General features: G+C 40.1%; 1 protein-coding gene across 1 annotated transcript; it reads left to right on the forward strand.

Moving 5' to 3' along the window:
- Positions 1-7,712: 7,712 nt before the first annotated feature.
- Positions 7,713-8,768, forward strand: LOC133300784 (uncharacterized). The gene is made up of 2 exons (XM_061500374.1): positions 7,713-8,119; positions 8,210-8,768. The coding sequence occupies exons 1-2, from the start codon at positions 7,713-7,715 to the stop codon at positions 8,766-8,768; spliced, it is 966 nt and encodes a 321-aa protein (XP_061356358.1).
- The last annotated feature ends 15,509 nt before the right edge of the window (positions 8,769-24,277 follow it).

Below are 24,277 nucleotides of genomic sequence, written 5' to 3' on the forward strand. Positions count from 1 at the left end.
TATCAAATATCCAAAAGCATGTACACAACATGCATAAACCATACCCCCATGGGACATGGTGGAACCACAACATGGCTAAACCGAGGACACGAAAGCTTACCTTGTAAGCTAACTCCAAAAGCCAAGAGTCCACAGCTCAAAGTCCAAACACAGCAGATTCACAATCTGTTATGGACCAACAATACATCAACAACATGCACCACAAGCATACAATATTAAGACAACGCCTTTTCATTACGTTTTCAAGTCTTAAAGCTTCTAACAAAGCCACAAGCCCTTAATCCCATGATTCTGGCTTAGTCCATTAAATACAGAAGTTCAACTTCATCAATCTAGGGTCCACAAACCCCAGATAGCCTACTGTACACACAACACAGCTACTGTTCTACGAAATCCCAGAATATCCGGATATTCCTCGGGGCCATATCGGGATATGCAATATCCGGATATCTCACTGGACATATCCGGATATGCAATATCCGGATATCCAGAATCCCATATCCGGATATCTAGTATCCAGATATCCCAAAACCCCATATCCGAATACACATATCCGGATATTCCACGGGCCGATATCCGGATATTTCACGACAGAATGCAGTTTCTGCATTTTCGTGAAGATATCCTTCCAAGGTTGGGTTTTTACCGATTTTAAACACCTAAACATGCATTTCTAGGTGTGTTCAACATTACCCCACAACAAGTTATCATCTTTTGACCTTAACATGCATCAAGCTTTCATTTTTAAGCATTAAACTCAAGATCAAAGGTTGTATACATACCAAAGGCTTAAAACAGAGAAGGAGATGCTCTTGGAGCTCAACACAGCCCCTCAAGTCTGACTCAAGAAAGATGCACGAAAATGACTTCACAAGGGTTGGTTCTTCTCACCAAAGCTCACCACTTGGACCTCCAAAATGCCATAAATATGGCTTTCAGCAACCACACCACCCAAAACTAGCACTCTCACCCACACACAGAGGATGGAAACTCAGAATACACCCTCACACTTCCTCACCATGCATGTTCTTAAGTGTAAACAAGCTCAAAGAGGGAAGAAATCAAGTAAAGGTGACAACTTGAGTTAAAAAATGGTGAAAGGAGGCAATGGAACAGTAGCAACTGACCAGCCACTCCAGCATTAACGTAGCAACAGAAAACCTAGGGCTTTGTGCCCTTAACAAGGGTATTTATAGCCACTTACCCAATTAACACACAGTATTAACTTTAGTTGTTACACTTAGCATTTTAATCCCAAACTTTGGATTATGAAACTACATAATTTTCTAAGATTTATCATATTTTTCTTATAATTTTCTGAGCACTTTTCCGGTACGCGCTTTTCCAAGCCAGTACCGGTTTCCAGCACCAGTTCTCATTATCTGGACTTGAAACTCGTTTTACAAGTCCTACATATTATTCTAGTAATTATCATGCACTTACATTAATTTTCCGGGATACTTTTTCAGCACGCATTTATACTGACTAGCAGAACCGGTATCTGCACTTTTCTTCCGAAAAGCGACTTTCAGCATTATTACTCACTAACTATAATTATTAAAGCCTCATAATAATTATTAGAGTCAATTATGGAATCATTTCCTATTTTCTCGTAATTTATTAATTAAATACCTTAATTAACGGTGCGGGTTCTTACAAATGCTATGGCCATGGAGTTTCAGGTGGGCAAACAGAGAGTTGTCTTACAAGGAAATTCTGCACAAAAGCGGAATTCTTCATTGATGTTGCATCATATGGAACAGCAACTAGATTTAAACGAATTAGAAGCTTTGCAGTTGAAGACTTCCAAGGAAATTTGGAAGGTATTGGTGGAGTACAAAGTTGTCTTCAAAATTCCTGCAGTGCTACCCCCACCTAGAAGTTGTGATCATACAATTCACTTAGTGTAAGGTGCCCAATCAGTTTCTGTTCGGCCTTACCGATATGCTTATCATCAGAAAACTGAAATTGAAAAATAGGTAACTAATCTCATGAACTCTGACTACATCCGAGAAAGCAGAAGCCCATATTCCTCTCATGTATTGTTAGTCACGAAACAAGATAGGACTTAGAGGATGTGTATTGATTATAGGCAACTCAATAACATTACCATTAAGGATCGATTTCCCATCCCCACAATTGATGAGTTGATGGACGAGCTGTATAGGGCAAGGGTGTTCAGCAAGTTGGATCTAAGAAGTGGATACCATCAAATAAGGGTTAATGATGAGGACATATTCAAGACAGCTTTTAGGACCCATGAGGGTTACTATGAATTCTTGGTCATGCCATTTGGTTTAACCAATGCACCTTCCACTTTTCAAGCTGCCATGAATCAAATGTTTAAGGTACACTTGCGTAAGTTTGCCATTGTTTTCTTTGATGACATCCTTGTATATGGTGATTCCTTGGAACATCATGTCAGGCATTTGAAAACAGTCTTGAAATGTTTACTGGATAACAGATTTTATGTGAAAATGAGTAAGTGTGCTTTTGGAATGGAAGAGTTGGAGTATCTGGGTCATTTGGTATCAGGAGAAGGTGTCAAGGCAGACCCTAATAAGATCACAGCTATGTTACAGTGGCCCATTCCTCGCACCATGAAGCAACTTAGGGGATTTCTTGGATTGACTGGCTATTATAGACGGTTTGTACAACAGTATGCATCATTGGCTGCTCCTCTCATTGATTTGCTTAAGAGTGAATCTTTCCACTGGTCTTCTAATGCAGATGAAGCTTTTATTAAGTTGAAATCTGTCATGAGTGCAACCCCTATACTTCGACTGCCAAATTTCACTCTTCCCTTCACCATCGAATCCGATGTATCCAACTTTGGTGTAGGTGCAGTGTTGCTACAGGAAGACAGACCAATTTCATACTTTAGTAAGAAGCTCGGACCTCGAATGCAAGCAACCTCCACTTATGTGAGAGAGCTCTATGCAGTCACGGAAGCAGTCAAACGTTGGAGGCATTACTTGTTGGGATCGAAGTCAATTATCAAAACAGATCATAGAAGTCTTAAAGAATTGTTAACACAAACAATTTCTACTCCTGAACAACAAAATTATGTTTGCAAGTTACTGGGATTTGATTTCATCATCGAATACAAGAGTGGATCTTCCAATCTTGTGGCAGATGCTTTATCCAGAAGCTTGGAGGATAATTCGGTTGCAGAAGCTTCTATGTTACATTTGGTTTCTTCACCAATGTATGAATTGGTTGATCAGATTCGTGATGAAAATGCTACTGACAGTTATTTGTTGGAATTACATCAACAGATTCGTGACAAAAGCTGTTTGGATGATGCAATCATTGTTAAAGATGGTATCTTATTCCATAGGGGAAGATATTTGATTAGTCCCACTTCCACCTTAAGACATGCATTATTAAGAGAAGCTCACTCTTCACCCTTAGGAGGGCATGCAGGAATTGCTCGCACATTCTTACGGTTAACAGCTTCTTTTTATTGGGTTCACATGCGCAAGGAGGTTGCTGACTTTGTGAGGGAGTGTCACACTTGTCAGTATGTTAAGACTACTACTTCTCCTCCTTTGGGACTTCTGCATCCCTTACCAATACCTGAGGGTGTTTTTGAGGATCTGAGCTTAGACTTTATTACTGGATTACCTCTTTCAGCCGGTTTTTCTACAATATTGGTGACTGTGGATCGTTTAACGAAGTATGCCCACTTTGGGGGTCTACTTGCCACTTATACAGCAACATCAGTGGCCATATTGTTTTGTGACATGGTAGTCAAGTTACATGGCTTTCCTAACACATTAATTTCTGACAGGGACCGAATTTTCATCAGCCATTTTTGGTCTACATTGTTCAAGATGAGTGGCACTACCTTGAAGATGAGCTTCGCTTACCACCCCCAAACGGTTGGCCAAACTGAAGTTACCAATCGGTATCTGGAACAATACTTGAGAGCTTTTTGTCATGACCAAAATGGGAAGTGGTCGCTGTACTTGGGATGGGCTGAATTACATTACAATACAGCACACCATTCTTCCATTGGAATGTCACCCTTCCAAGCTTTATATGGTAAATCACCCACTTTGATTCCAGCTTATACTAAGGGTTCTGTGCGCGTTGCTGCTATAGACACCTTGGTATCCAACATAAATGACTTACTTGTAAGCCTCAAGAGTCATTTGCAAGCAGCTCAGAATCGAATGAAGATCACAACTGATAGACATCGACAAGACAAGGAGTTTAATATTGGGGACTTAGTTTTAGGGAAGCTCCAGCCTTATAGGCAAATTTCTGTAGCCAGAAGAGGGAATCAGAAGCTTGCTAAGCGTTATTATGGTCCCTTCCCTGTTAAAAAGGTATTGAGTTTTGTGGCATATCAGTTGGAATTGCCTCCTGAATCTCGCATTCACCCCACATTCCACATATCAGTTTTGAAGGCCTTCCAAGGAAATCCTCACGTTCCTATGCTTGATTTGCCTTCCACTTATTGTGAGAATAAGCCAGTTCAGCAACCATTGGTTGTCCTTGATGTTCGAGTTCTCAATCCTGATGGCACACCTACTAATCAGTGGCTGGTGCAGTGGTCTCACTCATTGCTTGAAGATGCAACATGGGAAGATGAAGAAGATCTTCGTCGGTTTTATCCTGAATTGGACCTTGTGGTCAAGGTCCCTTTTGAAGGAGGGACAAGTGATACGAATGCAGCTAAAGGAACCACTGCTTTGGAAGCCAATAACGCAACAATAAAGGTTGCAACTGGATCGAATAGGCCCAAAAGAATAACTGGAGCTCCAAGTTGGGGTGTGAACTTCCAGGCCCATTGATGTTAGAAATCGTTGGCCTTTTCTGTGTAATTAGAAAGTCGGTTAGTTAGTTGTTAGGCTGGTTAGTTCGTTGTTGTATAAATAGATGTAAAAGAAGGGTATTGAATAATAATCATTTCGGTTCTTCTATTAAGAGGCTCTCTCTTATCAATATCTCTACTTGAACGCGTATATTTTTTTAGTAAAATGAGAATTTTTATTTTGTATATATAAATTAATTTCAATTGGATATTTATTTTTTTAGTGTTAATGTTTGATTCAACAACATATTATTTTTTAGTAGGATTGGTGGTCTGTTATATTTATAAACGATTTGGCATAGACATTGAGTTGAGAATTTCTCAAATTCATCTAGTAATTGAATATTAATTTTATATGTTATCACATCCCAGTTGTTATAGATTCTATTGTTCACTCCTTGAGTTACATTGCAACTTGTTGAGGCTTTGAAAAGAGCCTCTAAATATTATGTGGGCTAACTGATTATTACATAAATTTGGAAGAATATGACCTAACTAATAGTATTCGTACCAAACACACTTTGCTAAAAAATTGCTAATGGTTGTTCATTTTATTTTTCTTAGGTGATCAAAAAACCCAAGCTCAAGGTTCAACAATAACCCATATGATCCATAAACAAAGGTTAAACCTCAAGTCCAGCCCAACACTGAGGGACAAGATAGGAAAAACAAAAATAATAAAGGACAGAAGCGAAAAAGAGAAAAAGAAAGAGAGTAACCCATCGAAGGTTACTCATTTCGATCAGAAATCAAAATCAAACATCAAAAGAAACCCTAAGCCTCTTTTCCCTATCAATTTCTTTCTCTGGGTACCGTAATACACATTCCTATCCAGTCCTAACCAACCTTCCTTGCAATTTTTCCAAACCCACGGCCCATAAACTCATCTTATGTTTTACTCTCTCCCAAAAATCCACCCCAACCCATTACCTTAACCAACCCACACTCGCAACAAGACAAAAACCTAATTGGCATCATTCTGAAGGGACAAGGTTCGTACGTGAGGAGGGGATTTCAGTTGTTGATCATTGGTGGTCCTAGACAAAGGAAGGATCGAGCATTTAGTAGAGGAGGACTACACGTGTACGTTGATCCAATGGCTCAAGGGTTGTTGCATGCAAGGAGTGAGAAATATAAAAAGGAATTTGAGGGTAAAGAAAAAGGTCTACTTTTGACTTCGTCTTGTTCTTTTATGATATTCTCCAATTTTGGGTTTTTGGATACTGTTAATGGTTCTTGTTAATTTTATTTAGTATAGCACATCTTATGATACTGCTTTTGTCTTAGAAATTGTTCCGGGTTCATACATCTGACTAGCTATGCGTGTGGACATCCATCACGAGAACTCAGAAGTATCTTTGCCCGGACAAGCAGTTAAGAAGCATGCGCAGCATAACCCAATGTGGGCCCTCCCACGTTTCCATGATAGCAAAGATAGCAACCCACGATTGGAATAACTACCTAAGGCAAGAGATATAAATATCAAAGATATGTGCCTAACAGAGGGGGATTAGAACCATACCATAACCATACTAATGTTCATACAGAACATTTGGCGCCCTCTGTGGGAATAGGTAAAAAGATTCCTACGCCTTTTCTTGAGTCATGGCAAGCAACTACCATGATGACGGAGCGGAAGACAACAGACGATACCTAGGAGAGGAAGATTCTTTTCGATCCAGTGGAAGGAGTCAATCTCTGGACACTATTGGTGAAGCTTTAATTCAGTTAGTTGAGGATATCAGGAATCAACAACATCTTGAAGGAGGGCAAAGGAGAAGGGGAGTAGAGGAAATGCATCCTGTAAAGAATGAGCCACAATCACCCAATAGAGGAGGAGATTCTTTGTCTCCTCTTCCTAGTTATATTCCTTTATCACTCCAACGATGAGGAGAAATAGAGGAAACGAAGGAAGGAGATGATGCCCTTGTCAAGAGTCAAGAAGTTCTCCAGAAAGGGGAGGCTATCAAGGAGGAGGACGAGGAACAAATCCGCGAGTAGGAGAAAGGATACCTGAGGAATATGCCCGGAGAACTGGCCGAGTTAGGCAATATCAGAATGGAGAAGATGAACAGGTGGAAGGAGAAGTGATATGGGAGGAAGAACAGTATTTGGGAGCCCGTCAAGATTATACTCGGCGAGATGAACGAGAGGTAAACAGAGGTCGATATGAAGAACCTTATCAAAGGTGGAGGCCGGAAGGAGGAAGAAGTTATGGCAATCATAGAGGTGAGGTTCCACGAGATGATACCGAGTATCATTACTGGGGTAGAGATCAAAGTCAAAGAGATGGAAGGCGACAAGTGAATCATAATCCTAGGAATTGGGATTATCAGCATTACAGACCAGGACAGACTGAAGGCTTGGGTCCTCGTTATGGCAATAGACAAATGACCAACAGGGAACAGGATGCACCCGTTTGGAATGGACAATTCGGAGGAGCCCAACAGGGGATCCCGGCACCCCCATTAATCAGGGGCCATCAGGAACTCCTTTGTTAGGGAGGCTTAGAGTCGAACCAATCCCGGTTTGGTTTAAGCAACCAAGTGACCTGAAAGCGTACGATGGAAGTTTAGACCCAAAGGAGTTCGTGATAGTATTCCGAGCAGCAATGTCCTTATATGGTGAATCAGATTCGTTGTTGTGTCGAACATTTCCTGTGTTTTTGAGAAAACAGGCTTTGGAGTGGTTTACAGCCTTGCCAGATAATTCCATCAAAAGTTGGGTGGACTTATCACAACGGTTCGTGCAACAGTTTGCTCATTGCGGACCCCAGCCTAAAACAACGCATAATTTGTGCGGAATAAGACAAAAGCCCGGAGAAAAGTTGCGGGATTATTATGAACGTTTTTAGGAAGAAGCAAGACAAGTTAAGGGCTTAGAAAATTAAATGTACCTGTTGTTGTTTACTATTGGATTACAATCCGGAGGAATTGCCAACTCGTTAGCCAAAAAGTCTCCGGTTACAAAGGAAGATTTGCTAGAAAGAATCAAAAAGTATATTGATTTAGAAGAATTTACATCTTCACAAAAGCAAATTGAGCAAGGTTTTCAGGAGGCAAGTCAAAGTCGGAGGCCGGAGAAGCCAGCAGGAAGAGGGAAATTTGAAGAGCGACGACCTCGTCTAGTCGGAGAAAGATTCAGATTTCCATATCAGAGGGAGTTCACACCTTTGAACACGCCTAGAGCCCAGATACTTAAAGAAGTGATGTCGGCAGAAATGAGAAATGTCTCAAGGCCGCCACCCCTTCAGCCAAAGTTTCCAGACAAAACCAGATGGTGCGAATTCCATCAAGGGTACGGACATTATACAAACGACTGTTTTAATTTACAGAATGTCATTGAGCGGTTGATCAAGGAAAGAAAGTTACAAAAGTATGTGTGAAGATATGTAGATGTTGGCAATGAGGATAAATCTCGACGACCATACCGTAGTAGGAGTCCACCAGGAGGAAGAGGACAAGAGGCAGGCAAGATTCCACAACAAAAGCAAACAGCTCCCAATCCGGTCCAGTTAGGTCACGTATGCACTATAGCCAGAGGTCGAGCAGGAGGAGGAGAATCGAGTAATGCTCGGAAGAAGCATTTAAAGATGTGCATGGCCATTTCAGATAAGCCACGTTTCAAAGAAGAAAGAAGGAAGACGGGAAAAAAAATAGTTTTTGAGGACCTAGATGATGAGATAATTGATCCAGAGCATGATGATCCTTTAGTCATTTCTGGGTTGCTAGCAAATTATCGTGTTGATAGAACGCTGGTAGACGTATGGAGTTCGGTGGACATTATATTCTTGGATGCGTTTAGAAGAATGGATTTGGATTATGACCAGTTAGAGCCATATGGAGCCGAGTTATTAGCTTTCACAGGAGATAAAATTAAGCCATTGAGATATATCCCATTGAGGATGACTTTAGGCAAGGCACCCGCGCACAAAACTGTCACCTAGATGTTTGCAGTAGTAGATTTGAGCTTGGCATATAATGTTATCTTGAGGCGGCCATATATGAAGAAGATTAAGATCTTTTTGTCGATTGATCAGTTGGCTATGAAGTTTGTGGCCAAAGATGGGTCAGTAGCTACGGTAAAGGCAGACCAAGTCGTTGCTCGGAGTTGTTATAATATGAGTCTACGAGTTCCGCAAGCAAGTAAGGAGAAAAACATTAGGGAGCCAGCACAACAAGTTAACGAAGGAAAGGTACAAAGAAAAGAAGAAGAGAGAAAAAAAGAACAAGTAATGGTAGTTGGGTTGGATCCTAGGGAGGAAGACAAGGCAGATAGGTCGGAACCCGCTGGTGCTATGGTAGAAGTTTAATTAGGGAGAGCTCCACAGCAATGTACTAAGATGGGGTTCGAGTTGGAGCTCGAGGTGGCATAAAATTTGAAGGAGTTGTTAAAAAAGAATGCTGATTTGTTTGCATGGAAACCTTAAGATATGCCCGGGATGGATCCAGCATTGTCTTGCCATCGCTTGGCAATGATTCCAGGAGTAAAGCCAAGAGCTCAGAAGAAACAGAGATTTTGTTTAGAAAGGAGGAAGGCCATCGAAGAAAAGACACAAGAGCTTTTAGAAGCGGGGTTTATTAGAGAAATAATATGCTACGTTGTTAGCCAACCCGGTGTTGATAAGGAAGCCGGATGGGAAGTGGATAATGTGCACAGACTATACAGATTTGAATAAAGTTTGCCCCAAAGACCCATTTCCATTACCAAGTATTGACCATTTAGTTGACAGTGCCTCCGGGTACAAGGTGTTGTCATTTATGGATGCATATTTCGGGTATAATCAGATACCGTTATGGAAGGAAGATCAAGAAAAAACAGTGTTCTTAACTGAGAATGCAGTGTACTGTTACAATGTCATGCCGTTTGGATTGAAGAATGTCGGGGCAACGTATATGAGGATGATGAATAAGGTGTTTAAGGCACAAATGGGTAGAATGTTGGAAGTGTACATGGATGATATGATTGTAAAGTCGGAAGACGGCAGGACACATTTACAAGACTTACAAGAGGTTTTCGAGCAAGTCAGGAAGCATAATATGCGTTTAAACCCAAATAAGTGTGCTTTCGGAGTTCCAGCTGGAAAGTTTTTGGGTTTCTTGTTAATAGAAAGGGGCATTGAAGCTAACCCGGACAAGTGTAGAGCAGTTATGGAAATGAAAAGCCCGGAGAATATTACAGAGGTCAAAAAGTTGAATGGGCGAGTAACAACTTTATCCAGATTTTTGGCCAAGTCCGCACATGTGTCTTTGCCACTATTCCAACTTCTAAAGAAAAGAAATAATTTTGCATGGACGGAGGAATGTGAAGCAGCATTTCAGCGCTTCAAGGAGATGTTGGCCTCGCCGCCGATCTTATGTAAGCCGGAACAAGGTGAGGTGTTGTATTTTTATTATCTATTTCACAGGAGGCAGTTAGTTCAGTTCTCGTCCGAGAAGGGAAAGATGGGAAACAGCAACCAGTATACTTCATAAGCAAGGTGTTACAAGGAGCAGAAACAAGATATCAACATGTGGAAAAGGTGGCGTTTACACTGTTGATTATAGCAAGGAAGCTTCGTCAGTATTTTCAGTGTCACCAAGTTGTTGTTCGGACTAATCAGCCAATAAGGCAAATGTTGCATAAGCCGGATCTCGCAAGTCAGATGGTCGCATGGGCGGTGGAGTTATCCGAGTTTGGCATTCAGTTTGAAGCGCGCAACGCGATCAAAGCACAAGTTTTAGCCGATTTTGTGGTAGAGATGACTCAACTCGGAGGGAAGGAAGAGAATGGTTGGTGGAAGTTATTTGTAGACGGATCATCCAACAAAAGAGGCAGTGAGGTAGGGGTGATAATAGAGAACCCAGAAGGAGTGGCCATAGAACATTCACTAGCATTGGAATTTCCCACGAGTAACAATCAGGCAGAGTACGAAGCAATGATTGCCGGGCTGATCTTGGCAAAAGAGCTCGGAGCTGAACAACTAGAGGTGTTTAGTGATTCTCAATTAGCAACTTCGCAAATTAGCGGAGTATATCAAGCTCGGGGAGAGGTTATGATTAAATATTTGGCAAAGGTACAAAGCTTGATGAAAGAATTTAAGGAGATCCGAGTGGAGCATATTCGGAGAAATGACAATGTCAGAGCAGATGTGTTCTCAAAGTTGGCAAGCACTAAAGCTTCTGGAAATTTGAGGACCATCATTCAGGAGAATATTCGAGCTCTGAGTGTGGTGTGGATGATCGAAGAAGCAGACTGGAGAAGCCCAATTATAGATTATTTGGAAAGAGGAAAGGAGCCAGGAGAAAAGATGGAAGCAAGTCGGCTTAGAAGAAAAGCGGCTTGGTTCGTCATAATAGAAGGTCAGTTGTATCGAAGAAGGATTAATTCTCCTTTGTTGAAATGCATAGCTCCACCGAACACGGAATACGTGTTAGAAGAGATACACGAGGGGATCAATGGACATCACCTAGGAGGGAAGTCGTTAGCCAGGAAAGCTATACGAGCGGGATATTTTTGGCCAACAATGGGAGAAGATGCTAAAAGACATGTACGCAGATGTGAACAGTGTCAGAAGTTTTCTAATGTATATCAAGCTCCTCTAGAGGAGTTGTTCACGATTTCATCTCCATGGCCATTTTTCAAATGGGGTATGGACCTTTTAGGTCTGTTTCCCAAAGCAGCCGGAGGAGTGAAATACTTGATAGTAGCAGCAGATTACTTCACCAAGTGGATAGAGGCTGAACCCGTCGCCACTATTACTGCTCGGAAAGTCCAGAAGTTTTTCATTGGGAAAATAGTCTTTAGGTTTGGTATTCCGGCGGTAATCATAACAGATAATGGGACACAGTTCATAGACAGACAATTTCGGCAGGTAGTAGCTGACTTGGGGATAAAGCACAAGTTTGCAACGGTTGAACATCCGCAAACGAACGGGCAAGTGGAGTCAGCAAACAAGATTCTAACAAACGGGTTGAAAAGAAGAGTAGAAGCATGCAAGGGAAGTTGGGTAGAAGAGTTAGACAGTGTGTTATGGGGATATAGAACTTCTGTGCAGTCTAGTATTCAAGAAACACCATTTAAAATGACTTACGGGTTTGACGCAATGTTGCCTGTAGAAGTCGGAGAACCATCATGGAGAAGGAGGTTGTTTCCAGAAGACAAAGAGGAAGAGAATAGTGAGTTGATGAAGATTGATATGCAGTTGTTGGAAGAAGAAAGAGACAAAACAACAATTGTTGAAATGGAATCCAAGCAGCGACGAGATACAACAGAACAGTGGTCAAGCGAACATTTCAATTAGGAGATTTGGTGCTCAGGCGGGCAGATGTGGGAAATAAGAATACAAGAGATGGGAAGTTAGCAGCCAGCTGGGAAGGTCCATACTGAGTAACAAAAGCCACTAATACATGAGCTTATCAAATAGAGCATTTGGATGGGAAAGCTATCCCACGATATTGGAACGCAAGGAAGCTCAAAAGGTATTTCAGTTGAAGAATTCATACTAAGGATCAAGAGAAGGAAACAGCGAGCATGTGTAGTCGTTGGTAGAATAGGTAACCTTTTAGGGTAATTATTAAAGCTTTGTTTAAGTTAAGAAAATTCGGAGTTAAGTTTAGTATAGGAGTTTATATTATGTTTAGTAGATGATGAATATAGAGTAGTTTAACTTTTGAATTCAATAAAGTAATATTTTCATAAATGTATATGACAGACATGCCAAAAGTCCCATGCCGCCTTCAATGGCCTCATGGGCACCTGCTCATTTCCTACTCGGAAGCAGGGCCAAAAGTCCCATGCCGCCTTGAATGGCCTCATGGGCACCTGCTCATTTCCTACTCGGAAGCAGGGCCAAAAGTCCCATGCCGCCTTCAATGGTCTCATGGGCACCTGCTCATTTTCTACTCGGAAGCAGGGCCAAAAGTCCCATGCCCCCTTGAATGGCCTCATGGGCACCTGCTCATTTCCTACTCGGAAGCAGGGCCAACAGTCTCATGCCGCCTTTAATGGTCTCATGGGCACCTGCTCATTTCCTACTCGGAAGCAGGGCCAAAAGTCCCATGCCGCCTTCAATGGTCTCATGGGCACTTGCTCATTTCCTACTCGGAAGCAGGGCCAAAAGTCCCATGCCGCCTTCAATGGTCTCATGAGCACCTGCTCATTTCCTACTCGGAAGTAGGGCCAAAAGTCCCATGCCGCCTTCAATGGCCTCATGGGCACCTGCTCACGTCCTACTCGGAATCAGGGCTAATATTTTGAAATGTTCCTAGTTATTAAACGATAATGAAGCGTGTAGAATTATGAAAAGATGAGCAGTATTAAAAGATAGCAAAAACAAAATTTTGCCAAGTTGCTTTTGATACAACGGTAAGCTATTTAGTCGGATCAAAGCAGAAAAACGAAATATTTTAGCAATTATAGAAGCATTAAAATCACAGATATTAAAAGATTCATCAGACAGAGTCATTACAACACCAAAAGTAATTTAAGCAAAAAACTAACAAAAGTACAAAATAAAAGTGGCATCCCACTCCTTCAAGCGTCTTTAGGAATATCCTCAGAGTTCGTCTGGCCAGAAGTTAATGTAACTCCCATGTACTCAGAAGGACTGGTGGCGAGCACAGTTATAGATCCTTTTTCATTATGGGTGTATAGTCGGCCGTTATCAACAAAGTTAAATGTGTTGATTTTATCCAAGTTGGTGAGAGCAGCATCCGGGTGGAAGAACTTAACTTGATCGAAAGTCCAGCCGCGAATTTGGTGACCAAAAGCAACATATTTAGACTCCATGTCCTCGGCAGCTTGTTGTAGTGAGGTGACTTGCTTCTTCAAAGTCTCTACTTCTAGTTCCAACTCGGCTACCCGGAAGTTTGAATCTTCAAATCTTTCTTCAAAACTTTATGACCTTCAGTCAGCTGGGCATTTTCTTGTTTCAGAGTAGTAAGCTCGTCCTCGGCTTTCTTAGCCAGTTTTTCAGACTCTTTAAGCTTAAGTTGAAATCTCTGGGCGACAAACTCGGCGGCTTCAGCCCTTTGAGTCAGGCGAGCATGTTCAGTTTTAAAGTTATTTCTAAAGAGTTGTAACTCCTTAAGTTCCGTTAACATTTGTTGACGTTCGGCCAATGCCAACAGTGCCATTTCATAGTAATGGGCTTCACGGAGAGAATTATCTCGGATCTCCGTAAACTTGACAATTAATTGGTCCAAAGAAAACTTGTCCCATTTTTCACGGAGTCCGGAAGTGAAGCAAGGTTGTAATTTCTTCACGAATGGAGGATCCGAGAAAGGACTGGCAATAACAGACGACGGAGGGGTTAAAGACTTTTTCGAGGCTAATTCAGACCTGGGTTCAGTAATCCGAACTCGCTTTCGGGGTAAGACTTCTCCAGAATCAACAGGTGGGTCCAGATACAATATTACAGTCTCATTAGGAATGGAACCCGTGGCAGAAGTAGCAGGAAGGGAAGAAGGGGTAGGAGAACCTTCTTTGTCACTATAGGCCGAGGAGTGAATCTTATCCACAGATGCAACTGAATCTTCTTGTTGAAGAGCCTTTTGTTTCTGGCGAGCAAAAAAGGCAGGATCCATGGTCTTATCTAAAAATAGGAAAAGAGTGCAAAGTTAAAACTCAAATACATATGATAATATAACAACAGAAGGTTAGTTACTTACTTAATTTCTTGCAAATCCAAGCAGGAGAATCTTTATTTGATAAAATAGACCCAGGAGTGATAGAAATATTTTCTTTTGCTAACTCGGAAGTCAGCTTTTGAAACCAAGTGAAAGTTTCAAGTTCGTCAGTACTCAAATTCTTTGAGTTTGTTAAAAATGATTTAGCAGGAGTACTATAATGATGTTGGTTCCAACTGAGAGGGAATCGAGGAGATCCGTCCTGATCTAGAAAGAAAGCAGAAGGAGTGGAAGATTGAGAAGAAGACGCAGATGGTGTAGCCAGAAGAACTTCAGGTATACAAATCTTGAAATAATCTTCTTTGAAGTTCTTCCAATTGTCTTCGTATATAGTACACCAGCGAAATCCAGGGCGAGCTTTTAAGGAAACCCAACTGTGACGAGTACTTCCTTTGTCGATAGCATTTCGGAACACGGCGAATAGACAGAAGAAGATCCGAAAAGAATATGTGAACCCAAAAGATTTACAAATTATCTCAAAAGTGTGTAAAAAACACCAGCTTTTTGGATGAAGTTGAGAGGGGGCGACTTCAAGATGGTTTAAGACGTCCATTTGAAACTCGGTGAAAGGTAAGGACACTTTCAGCTCGGAAAACAAGCATTTATATGCAAAAAAAAAGAATTCTCACCTTGCCCGGAAGGTGAACAGATACGTTCCTCTTCTCCGGGTACATCTACTCGGAAGGAAGTAATAATGGAGTCACGGAATAAAGGGATTGATTGTAAAACAGTGTGAAGATTACTCGGATTGTTTTCATATGAAGAGCGAAGCCATAGAGCTTCTTCATCAACCCATTCTAGACCTTCCACAGTAGAAGGAAGTGCGAAGCAGGAAAGTGGGAGCGAACAGTAGGGACGATACCTCGGCGGCATAGCCTGGACGGACAGAACTTATACAGCCTGTGAGAAGAAAATTAAAGAAGATGAGGAGAGAAAGATGATGAAGGTCTTTTGTGTAAAAGAACAAGCAAATTTGCACTAAGAAGCAAGATGAAGGAACTTACTCGCACAAATAAGAGAAGAGCAGCAACCAGAAGGAAAGAAAGGACCAAGGGTAGCAGCGTATCAGCAAAATCTACACGAAAATGGCAACAGGTACAGGATAAGGAAAGAACCAGAAATATGCGTGAAGAGAGAAAGAAGAAGAAGATGAAGATACAACCAAATTTGATATGTAAGTAATGAAAAAAGTAAAGTAGAGAAATGGTAAAATCAGGTGGTAATAAAAGGCAAAGAAAAAGCAACCGTCGGTTCATATTTCAAAGAAAATAATGATGGGGGGCAGGAGAGGTGTGTCAGACGTCAAGTCGTTTCGAAGACCAAGGCAATGAGTAGATGACAGATGGCTATCAGAAGGCGAAGGGGTCAGAAGCATTTAATGAAGAAATAAATATATAATAGAATAAAAGAAATCATAAGAGATAAGATATCAGTTAAACTCGGAGTCCAATTAGCCATTAGACTTCGAGCTTGGGGGCTTAATGTTCCGGGTTCATACATCCGACTAGCTATGCGTGTGGACATCCATCACGAGAACTTGAAAGTATCTTTTCCCGGACAAGCAGTTAAGAAGCATGCGCAGCATAACCCAATGTGGGCCCTCCCACGTTTCCATGATAGCAAAGATAGCAACCCACGATTGGAATAACTACCTAAGGCAAAAGATATAAATATCAAAGATAGGTGCCTAACAGAGGGGGATTAGAACCATACGATAACCATACTAATGTTCATACAGAACAAATTGCAATAACATGTGATCAAGAAGCATGTTGATTTTAAAAGAAAGTTGCATGAGTAAGACACAATTTATTTACCAATCAAGTGTTGTAAAAAAATACAACTTTTATGATTTTGGTAACTTTACTGACAAAAGATGATTAAATGTTCTTGTGGACATAGAATCCTATTGTCCCAACACAATCTGTCCATGTTATTAAAGAACAACTCAGGAGAGAATGACAGAGAATGACAAGTAAGAGCATCGCCATGACAAAGGAAGAGGAGGGTATCATCCCTCGCAGCAAAAAAAGAACCAAGGGAGGGAGCATGAGTTCTCTCATAGTTCATCTTTGATCCCTAGGAGAGAAGAGTGACTACAAGGAGGACTAGAGAAGTCAAAGACGTTTCGAGATATCCTCAACCAACATAATGGTGATGAAGATATTGACAACAACTGGAAAAAATATTTGGTTAAGCGAATGCGAAAATGAATAACATTACTCTTAGAAAAGAATGAAGTAATGATTTAATTAGGAGGAATATGAAGATCAATTGGTGAGGATGGAGTGACTAACTTCACATGCAACCAGGAAGCAAAGTTAAGTACGCAGTCCTTGGAAGCATGCTTTAATAGTTAAACTCTTAGTAGGGGTGTTCATCAACCGATCCAAACCGATTCAAACCGCGATAACCAAACCGAAAAATCGATAACCGAATAAACCGAAAAAAGCCACAAATTTTAATTGGATTGGATCGATTTTTGGATGGGTTGATGAAAACCGATCCAATCCAAACCGATCCAATATATTAATTCTCCTCTACCTACTTGGGTCTTCCCCTAATCATAGCCAAAAAATTTCTAAACTCAAGACCCATTAACCCATCAACTAAACCCAAGAAAAAATCTAGTCACATCCTATCAACAAAATTTTATCTTTGTAGAGTTTCATATCTTATTGCCCAAAAAAAACTATATTATAGTTTACTAATACTTCTGTATTTCAAAATTATTTTTTACAAAGCCAATATATACAAAAGATGTTATTTGTCCAATAATTATAAAATAAATTTTAGGATTTTCAAAAAACCGAAAACCAATCCAATCCAAACCGAAAAAAATTGGATTGGATCGGATCGGATTTGAAAAAAAAATCCAAACCGAATAGATTGGATCGGATGATTTTTACTTTCAAAACCGATTCAATCCAGACCATGAACACACCTAGCTCTTAGGGAAAATAATGGAGAACAAGCTAAAGGTTTGTGGGCAAAGAAGGATAAGATAGTCGTCTCTGACCAAGGAAATGACTATTATATAGTGCAATTATCTACTATGGAAAACCTATCTGCAGCACTCACAGATGGTCTTTGGATCATTTTAGGCCACTACTCATCCATTAAAAATGGGAACTATATATCGATCCGAAGAGGGCAAACATTATGAAGATAGCAGCATGGGTTAGGCTGTCTGACCTTCCTTTGGAGTACTATGATATCTAGTTTCTTAATGAGGTGGGAAATTGGATTGGTAGAACCCTAAAGGTTGACAGAACAACCATGCCTTGTGATAGGGGTCATTATGCACTTATATGCATGAAGTGGATCTTGACCGAACCACTTATGGTAGGATATTAAGTCGAAGGGAAAAATATACGAATTAAGTACGAGACCTTTTCCTTATATGCTTCCAATGTGGAAAATATGGCCATAGCAAGGAAAACTGCCCAAAAAATACAGCATCATTGCAACCAGTAGGTTAGGAATCATCGGTGGCTTAGAATCCTTTTACAATGAAGCTAGAGACTAGTCTAGGACCTTGGATGGTTATGAGCAAAACTTTTTGTCAATGAAAGGACCAGCCGAAGCAAGAGGTTGAAGCCACACTAGCTGCTGCCAATTGTAACAAATGTGAAAACGAAAAAATAGGAATAAAAAATGCATTAATGGGAAAATTACCATTTATGAACCCTATTTTAATGCTCTTTCAAATTCAAATTAGGTCATTAATACAATAATTGAAAATAGCGGTGGCAATACCTCTAAACTAATTAGCATATCCAAGGATGTGAGAGGAATAGAAAATTCTAATGATACGGCCAACGGAAGGAAACCTTAGTGGAGACAAAGGACATATACTAGGCAGCATGAGATATCATTCAAGAGAATAATATCAACGGAGATGAAATGATCAATAACCTAGAATTACATCAACAGGCAAAGGTGAAACAGAGGACTTAGTGTTTTCAACCTATGTCGGTTGATGAAACAATGGAGCAGAATCCTACGATACAAGATGATAATGACAATGCCAGCATGAGTCATGAAATAATACCTTTCTCCCCTGATCTTAGTAGCAGTTTAAAAGTTATGGAGGTAGTAGTTGATGTAACACTAGAGAGTGAACCAGTAGACCCTGGTAAAGTGAATGCATCTAATTGAGTTTCCCTCTTACAACATCAAATTCGTCCACAGTGTTTGGAGGAGGAAAAAGGCCTGAGGCTGAGTGTGAATAATCAGGAACCTGGGAGTGCAATACCCATGCAAAATTTTTCAATCGAAGTCAGTTAATTAATGAATCTATTTATTTGGAATTGTAGGGGAGTTGCTAAACGGATGTTTAGGCAACCCTTTATACATTCATTCGAAAGCACAAAACAGAAGTAGTTGTCATTTTAGAACCCAAGATAAGTGGAAACAAGGCTAAGGATGTCATCCGTAAGCTGGGTTTAAGTATTTTATTGATCAATCTAGTGGTTTGTCTAGTAGGTTGTGGTGTTTGTGGAAGAATCAAGAGTACAACATCTTTCTAATTGAGAAAGGTAGTCAACTCATCCATCTCAGGGTTCTTCAACACTCCAACACTCCAAACTAGATTTTATTTTTATTACGATTTATGCTAATCTTTGCGAGGAACAACATTGTGTCCTTTGGAATGACCTTTGATGTTTCAGCACTTCTATTACTCACCCATGAATCTTAGCTGGAGACTTTAATGAAATAGTCTCAGCCAGGGAGAAAAAAAAGGGAGCTTAAGTTGATCAACGATGATGCATTAAATTTGTGTATGTTCTGGATGACTTAGGAGGCATGGGTTCCTTCTTCACATGGATGAGGCCCAAATCCCTTCATGTCCAATGAGTCTTCAAGACATAGATAAAGCATATGTGAGTGCTAGCTGGCAAACATCTATCGCTGATGTAGTGGTGTGTGTCCTCCCTAGGATCCATTTAGACCATAATCTGCTACTTATTAAGTTGGAAAAGGATAATATGTTTTTGGAAGGAGAGGCATTTTCAGAGAGGCATTTTCAGTTTCTATCTATTTGGATGGACCATGAAAACTTCTCAGAACTCCTGCGGGGCATCTAGCGAAATGAAGATAGGGTGTCATCAAATTTACAAACCTTAACCCCACTCCTTAATGAATGGAATCAGAGCTCTTTTGGTAACATTACCCACCGTACAAATGTATTTCTATCTAGGATAAATGGTGTCCAACAAGCTAACCCCTACCCGGTGACGTTAGAGAAGGAGTTTCGACTAGAATCAGATAAGGTCATTGAGCAGGAGGAGAATTTATAGTACCAAAAATCTTCCAAGATGGGATCAAGAATAAAAGGTATTATCATTCAAAGACTATCACTCAAAGGAGAAAGAATGAGATTCTCGAGCTTAAAGACGAGAATGGGTAGCGGGTCAGAGATGGAGATTCTATCAAAAGCATGGTTAGTAGGTACTACCAAAGTCTCTTTCTAATGACAACACATCTCGTGTGTGGATAGCTACAACTTCCCAATGGCCCTTAATTGAAGATGATGTCATGCTTTCCTTCCAAGTGTCGTGGGATAAGAAGGAGACTAGGGTTACATTATGTACGATGAGCCCCACAAAGCCTTAGGGGTTGATGGATTTCTAGGTTCTTTTCACCAGAGGAATTGAGATTTTATTGGATATAATTTTTTTTTCGAGCTTGTGGATCTTACCCTAAACTGGGAGAGTATTGGAAAAACCAACAAAACTTCGATAGTTTTGATTACAAAGTTTTAGAAGCTCGAGAGAATTGTTCAATTTCGGCCAATATCCCGATGCAATGTGATTTGCAAGGGGCTTATGCTTTTATAAATAGACTAAAGCCTATTATAGAGAAGATGGTATCACCTTATCAGGTTTGTTTTGTCTCTCACAGGCACATTTAGGACATGATCATCATCGCTCAAGAGATCATGCTCACTATGCATGAGATGAAGGGGAGGTTTATGACAATTAACATCGACTTTGAAAAAACTTATGATCGGCTAAATTGGAACTTCATCCATTATATTCTAGTGGAAGTTAAGCTACCTAATTCTCTCATAAACCTAATCATGGCTTGCATAACCTCCAGTAATTACAACATTCTTTGGAATGGGAGGCAAACATAAAAGTTCATAACCAATAGAGGTTTGAGACAGAAGGACCCACTATCTCCCATCATTTATGTGTTGTGCATGCACAAGCTCTCCCACATAATTTCTCAGGCGGTTGAAAGAAAGAAAAATGTCTCATTTGTTGTTCGCAAATGATGTACTACTATTTAGAGATGCAACTAAAGATCATATGGCTTCCGTGTTACAATGTTTAAACGTCTTTTGTGATAGTTCAGGACAAAAGGTTAACTAGCCAAAAACTTGCATCTTTTTTTCTATAATGTTCCTAAGGAGACGAGTATAGAAATTATGGACGGAAGTGGTTTTAAAAAAGTAAGGAGTTTTGGTGAGTATCTTGGATCCCTAATGTGTCAAGGTTGTGTGTCCAAAGCCCACTATACGAATGTCATTGATAGTGCAATCCATGCTAGATGGTTGGAAAGGACAATGTGTGTCGCTTGCTGGGAGGCTCACATTAGCAACCTCAGTCATCTCAACAATTCCCATGTATCACATGCAAAGCATCTTGATGTTTTTATCCATTTGTGCTGAAATAGAAAAGCTGCAGCGCAACTTTATTTAAAAGGTTAACAAAGGGCAAAGGAGAGCTCATTTGCTGATACGGGATAGGGCTGGTGCAAGGATCATCAGGTTCAGGGAACAAAACCTGGTGTTCATGCAAAATTTAGCATGGAAAATCATATAGCAACCTGCTTCTCTTTGGGTAGAACAACTAGTTTTTAAGTATGGTAGGGGTGTGGACTTTTGGAGAGGGATATCATGGTTAAACCATACGATTCTTGGCTTTGGAAAAATTTAGCCAAAACCTGGTCATCGTTGTTACAGGGTCTACATTGGGAGTTAGGAAATGACATGTCTACAATTTCTAGATTGATGTTTGACTTGAGGGATAAGGTAACTTAGTAAGGCTAGCTTGCAAGGACCTATCTAAAAAGGATCTTCAAAAATCTATAGTAGATATTATCTCCCATGTTGGTCAGGGTTGAGATTTTAGTTACCTGGATCAGTTCCCCCCCCCAACATTGTAGAGAATATTAAAGCTACTATTCCTCCTAGTTAGGATGATGGTAAGGATTTACTTACATGTATTAATGACAATGCCTCTTCTTTGGTGGTTAAAATTGTTTATCGTAACATTATGGGGTACAATGATAGTAACGATTGTAGGCCATGGAGAAATGTTCAGGAATGGAAAGGCCCATAATAAATAAAAGTCTTCATGTAGAAGGTGGTTCATGGTAGGCTACCTACCCGATCACACTCGAGATCTTGGAATGGTAGTCCCATCCATTTACCTTCTTATCCCATAGAACCAGAAACAATAACTCATGTCCTTAGGGACTGCATGCATGCAAGATCTCTATGGTGCCATTGGATCCGAGTTCAACACTATGCAGGTTTCTTCAACTCTATCTAGGTGGACTAGGTAATAAGCAATATAAATGGAGTATGGAAAGTTAGAGGTGAGGGTGATTGAAGAGAAGGTTCTTTGTTGCTTGCTGGGTGCTATTGGAATGGCGAAATTAACAGGTTTACCAAGATCAATTTTAGCATCCATATCAGCCAGCAAGTCAGGTTGTTGGCTACGTTAGTTTTGTGAAGGATGCGTCCAAGAGGATTATGTGGAACCAATGCACTCTACGTAAAAAATATAACGGTTCAACGATTTTGATTATAACAAACAAGCATGGAAAGAAAGCTTCAAGGTGCAACCATAAAAAAGAAGTCTAAGCAAGATCAAGACTCAAGCTTCAAGAGAAGTCTCTAAGTCCAAGCAATCTCCAAGTAATATAGTATAGGACTTAGGATCATTTGAAAAGGTAATTGATTCCTTACGTGAACGAAGCTCAAAGTATTTTTCAAATACATGCATTAAATCATCGTTTGACATTCAAATACATTCCTAGCATGAAAATATAGTTTTCAATGTTCATAAAATGTTTAAACAATATTTGAAACTGATGTGAATCAAGAGAAAACCATTTTAGGGTGAAACCAAACAATATGGTAATCGATTACCCACTCAATGGTAATCGATTACCTACTGTGCAGAAGACAAAATAACGGCTACAAAACGGCTAGTTTGCGAAAATGAGTGTGAAAAAGGCCATGGGGGCCCTCTATAAATAGAGAATACTATTCCCCTTGATGGGACACACTTCTTGATCATCATTACTCATTAATTCTCATTCAATTTGCATTATTCTTGTCTTCTTGATTATAAATTCTCTTTAAGCTTTATTCTTGTGAGAGTGTCAACAACCATTGTTCTTCAACTTGTGTTATTTGTACTTTAAGAGTACTTAGCCATTGTTAAACACCTTCCTTGATTTCTTGAATAGTTAGGGGAGTGAACCCTATACACTAGAGAAGTCACCAAATTCCTAAGAAAATTTGGAGTGAAAAAATTTGTAAGGCATCAAGAGCCCGAAGTCTTGAAAGGTTGTAGTGGTTTGTCAAGCACCCTCAAGCTTGATAGTTAGTGAAAAGAATTGATCGAGCGGCTTCAGTCTGGACGTAGGTCACGGTGGTGGTGATCAAACCAGGATACATCTAGTTTGCAATTTCTCAAACCTTAATCTATTTATTTAAGTATTAAAATTGCATTTTTGATTGTCTTTATATTTTCGCTTGCTTACTTTGTTGGTCACTACACTTGCTCTTACACTTAGATTTTTCATTATTAAATCACTTTATTGAAGAAATAGTCTTTAAAATATTAAAGGAGGCACTTTGCGAAAAGATTTTGTTAAACTCAATTCACCTTCCTCTTGAGTATTGAAGCCAATTGTCCAACAGATTATACCTTCCATAACTAGCAGTTGTAGACAAAAAGAGGTGGTTTGGTCCAATCTTAAGCCCCTCTGGTTAAAGCTCGATGTTGATGGTGCAATCCAGTTGACCACAAGTTTTATGGGTTGTGGGGGTATTCTTGGGGACAAGTTTGGTGAATGGCAAAGAGCTTTCTCCTTCTAAATTGGTAGGGGTAGCCCTCTTCTTGCTGAATCCTAGGGCATCCTTAATGGACTTGAGTATGCTTGGAAAAAATGAGTGTGTAGGCTTGTATAAAGGGGATTTTGAGTTGGCTATCAACATGATTAATAGAAAGGGCTCTGCAGATTGTGAAACTCATTTAGTTCAGAAATTGTGTTCTTACCTTTTATGTAGTTGGACAATGATTTTTCTATTTAATGTGTCCGGGGAACCAATTCGCAGACGAGCTTGCAAGGGAGGCTATTAAGCTAGGTGGAGACAAACTCGAGTTTGTTAACATGCCTCTAGGAATTAGGGATCTAGATCATAAAGATGCTTTTTTTTTTTTTTTGAAACATACCCTGATTGCCTCTTTGAGACGAGTAAGCTCCCCTCGATATCCCCACAAGCTGCGACTTTGAGTCAGTTATAAGACTAATTCGGAGTGCGAGGCGGGTCATGGATAAAGATTTTAAACCTCTCCCAAAGATGACATGTGAGAATCGAATCAAAACCTTTTCTTTCCACTGCTTAATTCTTTAAGCATGCCGCTATTTTCGATTCTTAGTTTTTTTAGGGGGGAGGGGGGCATATATTTAGCAAATCAATGTATGTTAAACTATGATATTCAAGAATGAATATTTCACATTATAACAATAAAGAAGA

The sequence above is a fragment of the Gastrolobium bilobum genome, unplaced genomic scaffold (genome assembly GCF_033153095.1).
Source record: "Gastrolobium bilobum isolate Gb01-03AN ecotype WA unplaced genomic scaffold, APGP_CSIRO_Gbil_v1 utg1531, whole genome shotgun sequence".
NCBI lineage: Eukaryota > Viridiplantae > Streptophyta > Magnoliopsida > Fabales > Fabaceae > Gastrolobium > Gastrolobium bilobum.

Coding starts and splice junctions, on each gene's coding strand:
- LOC133300784 (XM_061500374.1), top strand. CDS start 7,713: ATGTACCTGTTGTTGTTTACTATTGGATTACAATCCGGAGGAATTGCC. Junction 8,120..8,209: donor TGGTGCGAATTCCATCAAGG/GTACGGACATTA, acceptor GTATGTGTGAAG/ATATGTAGATGTTGGCAATG.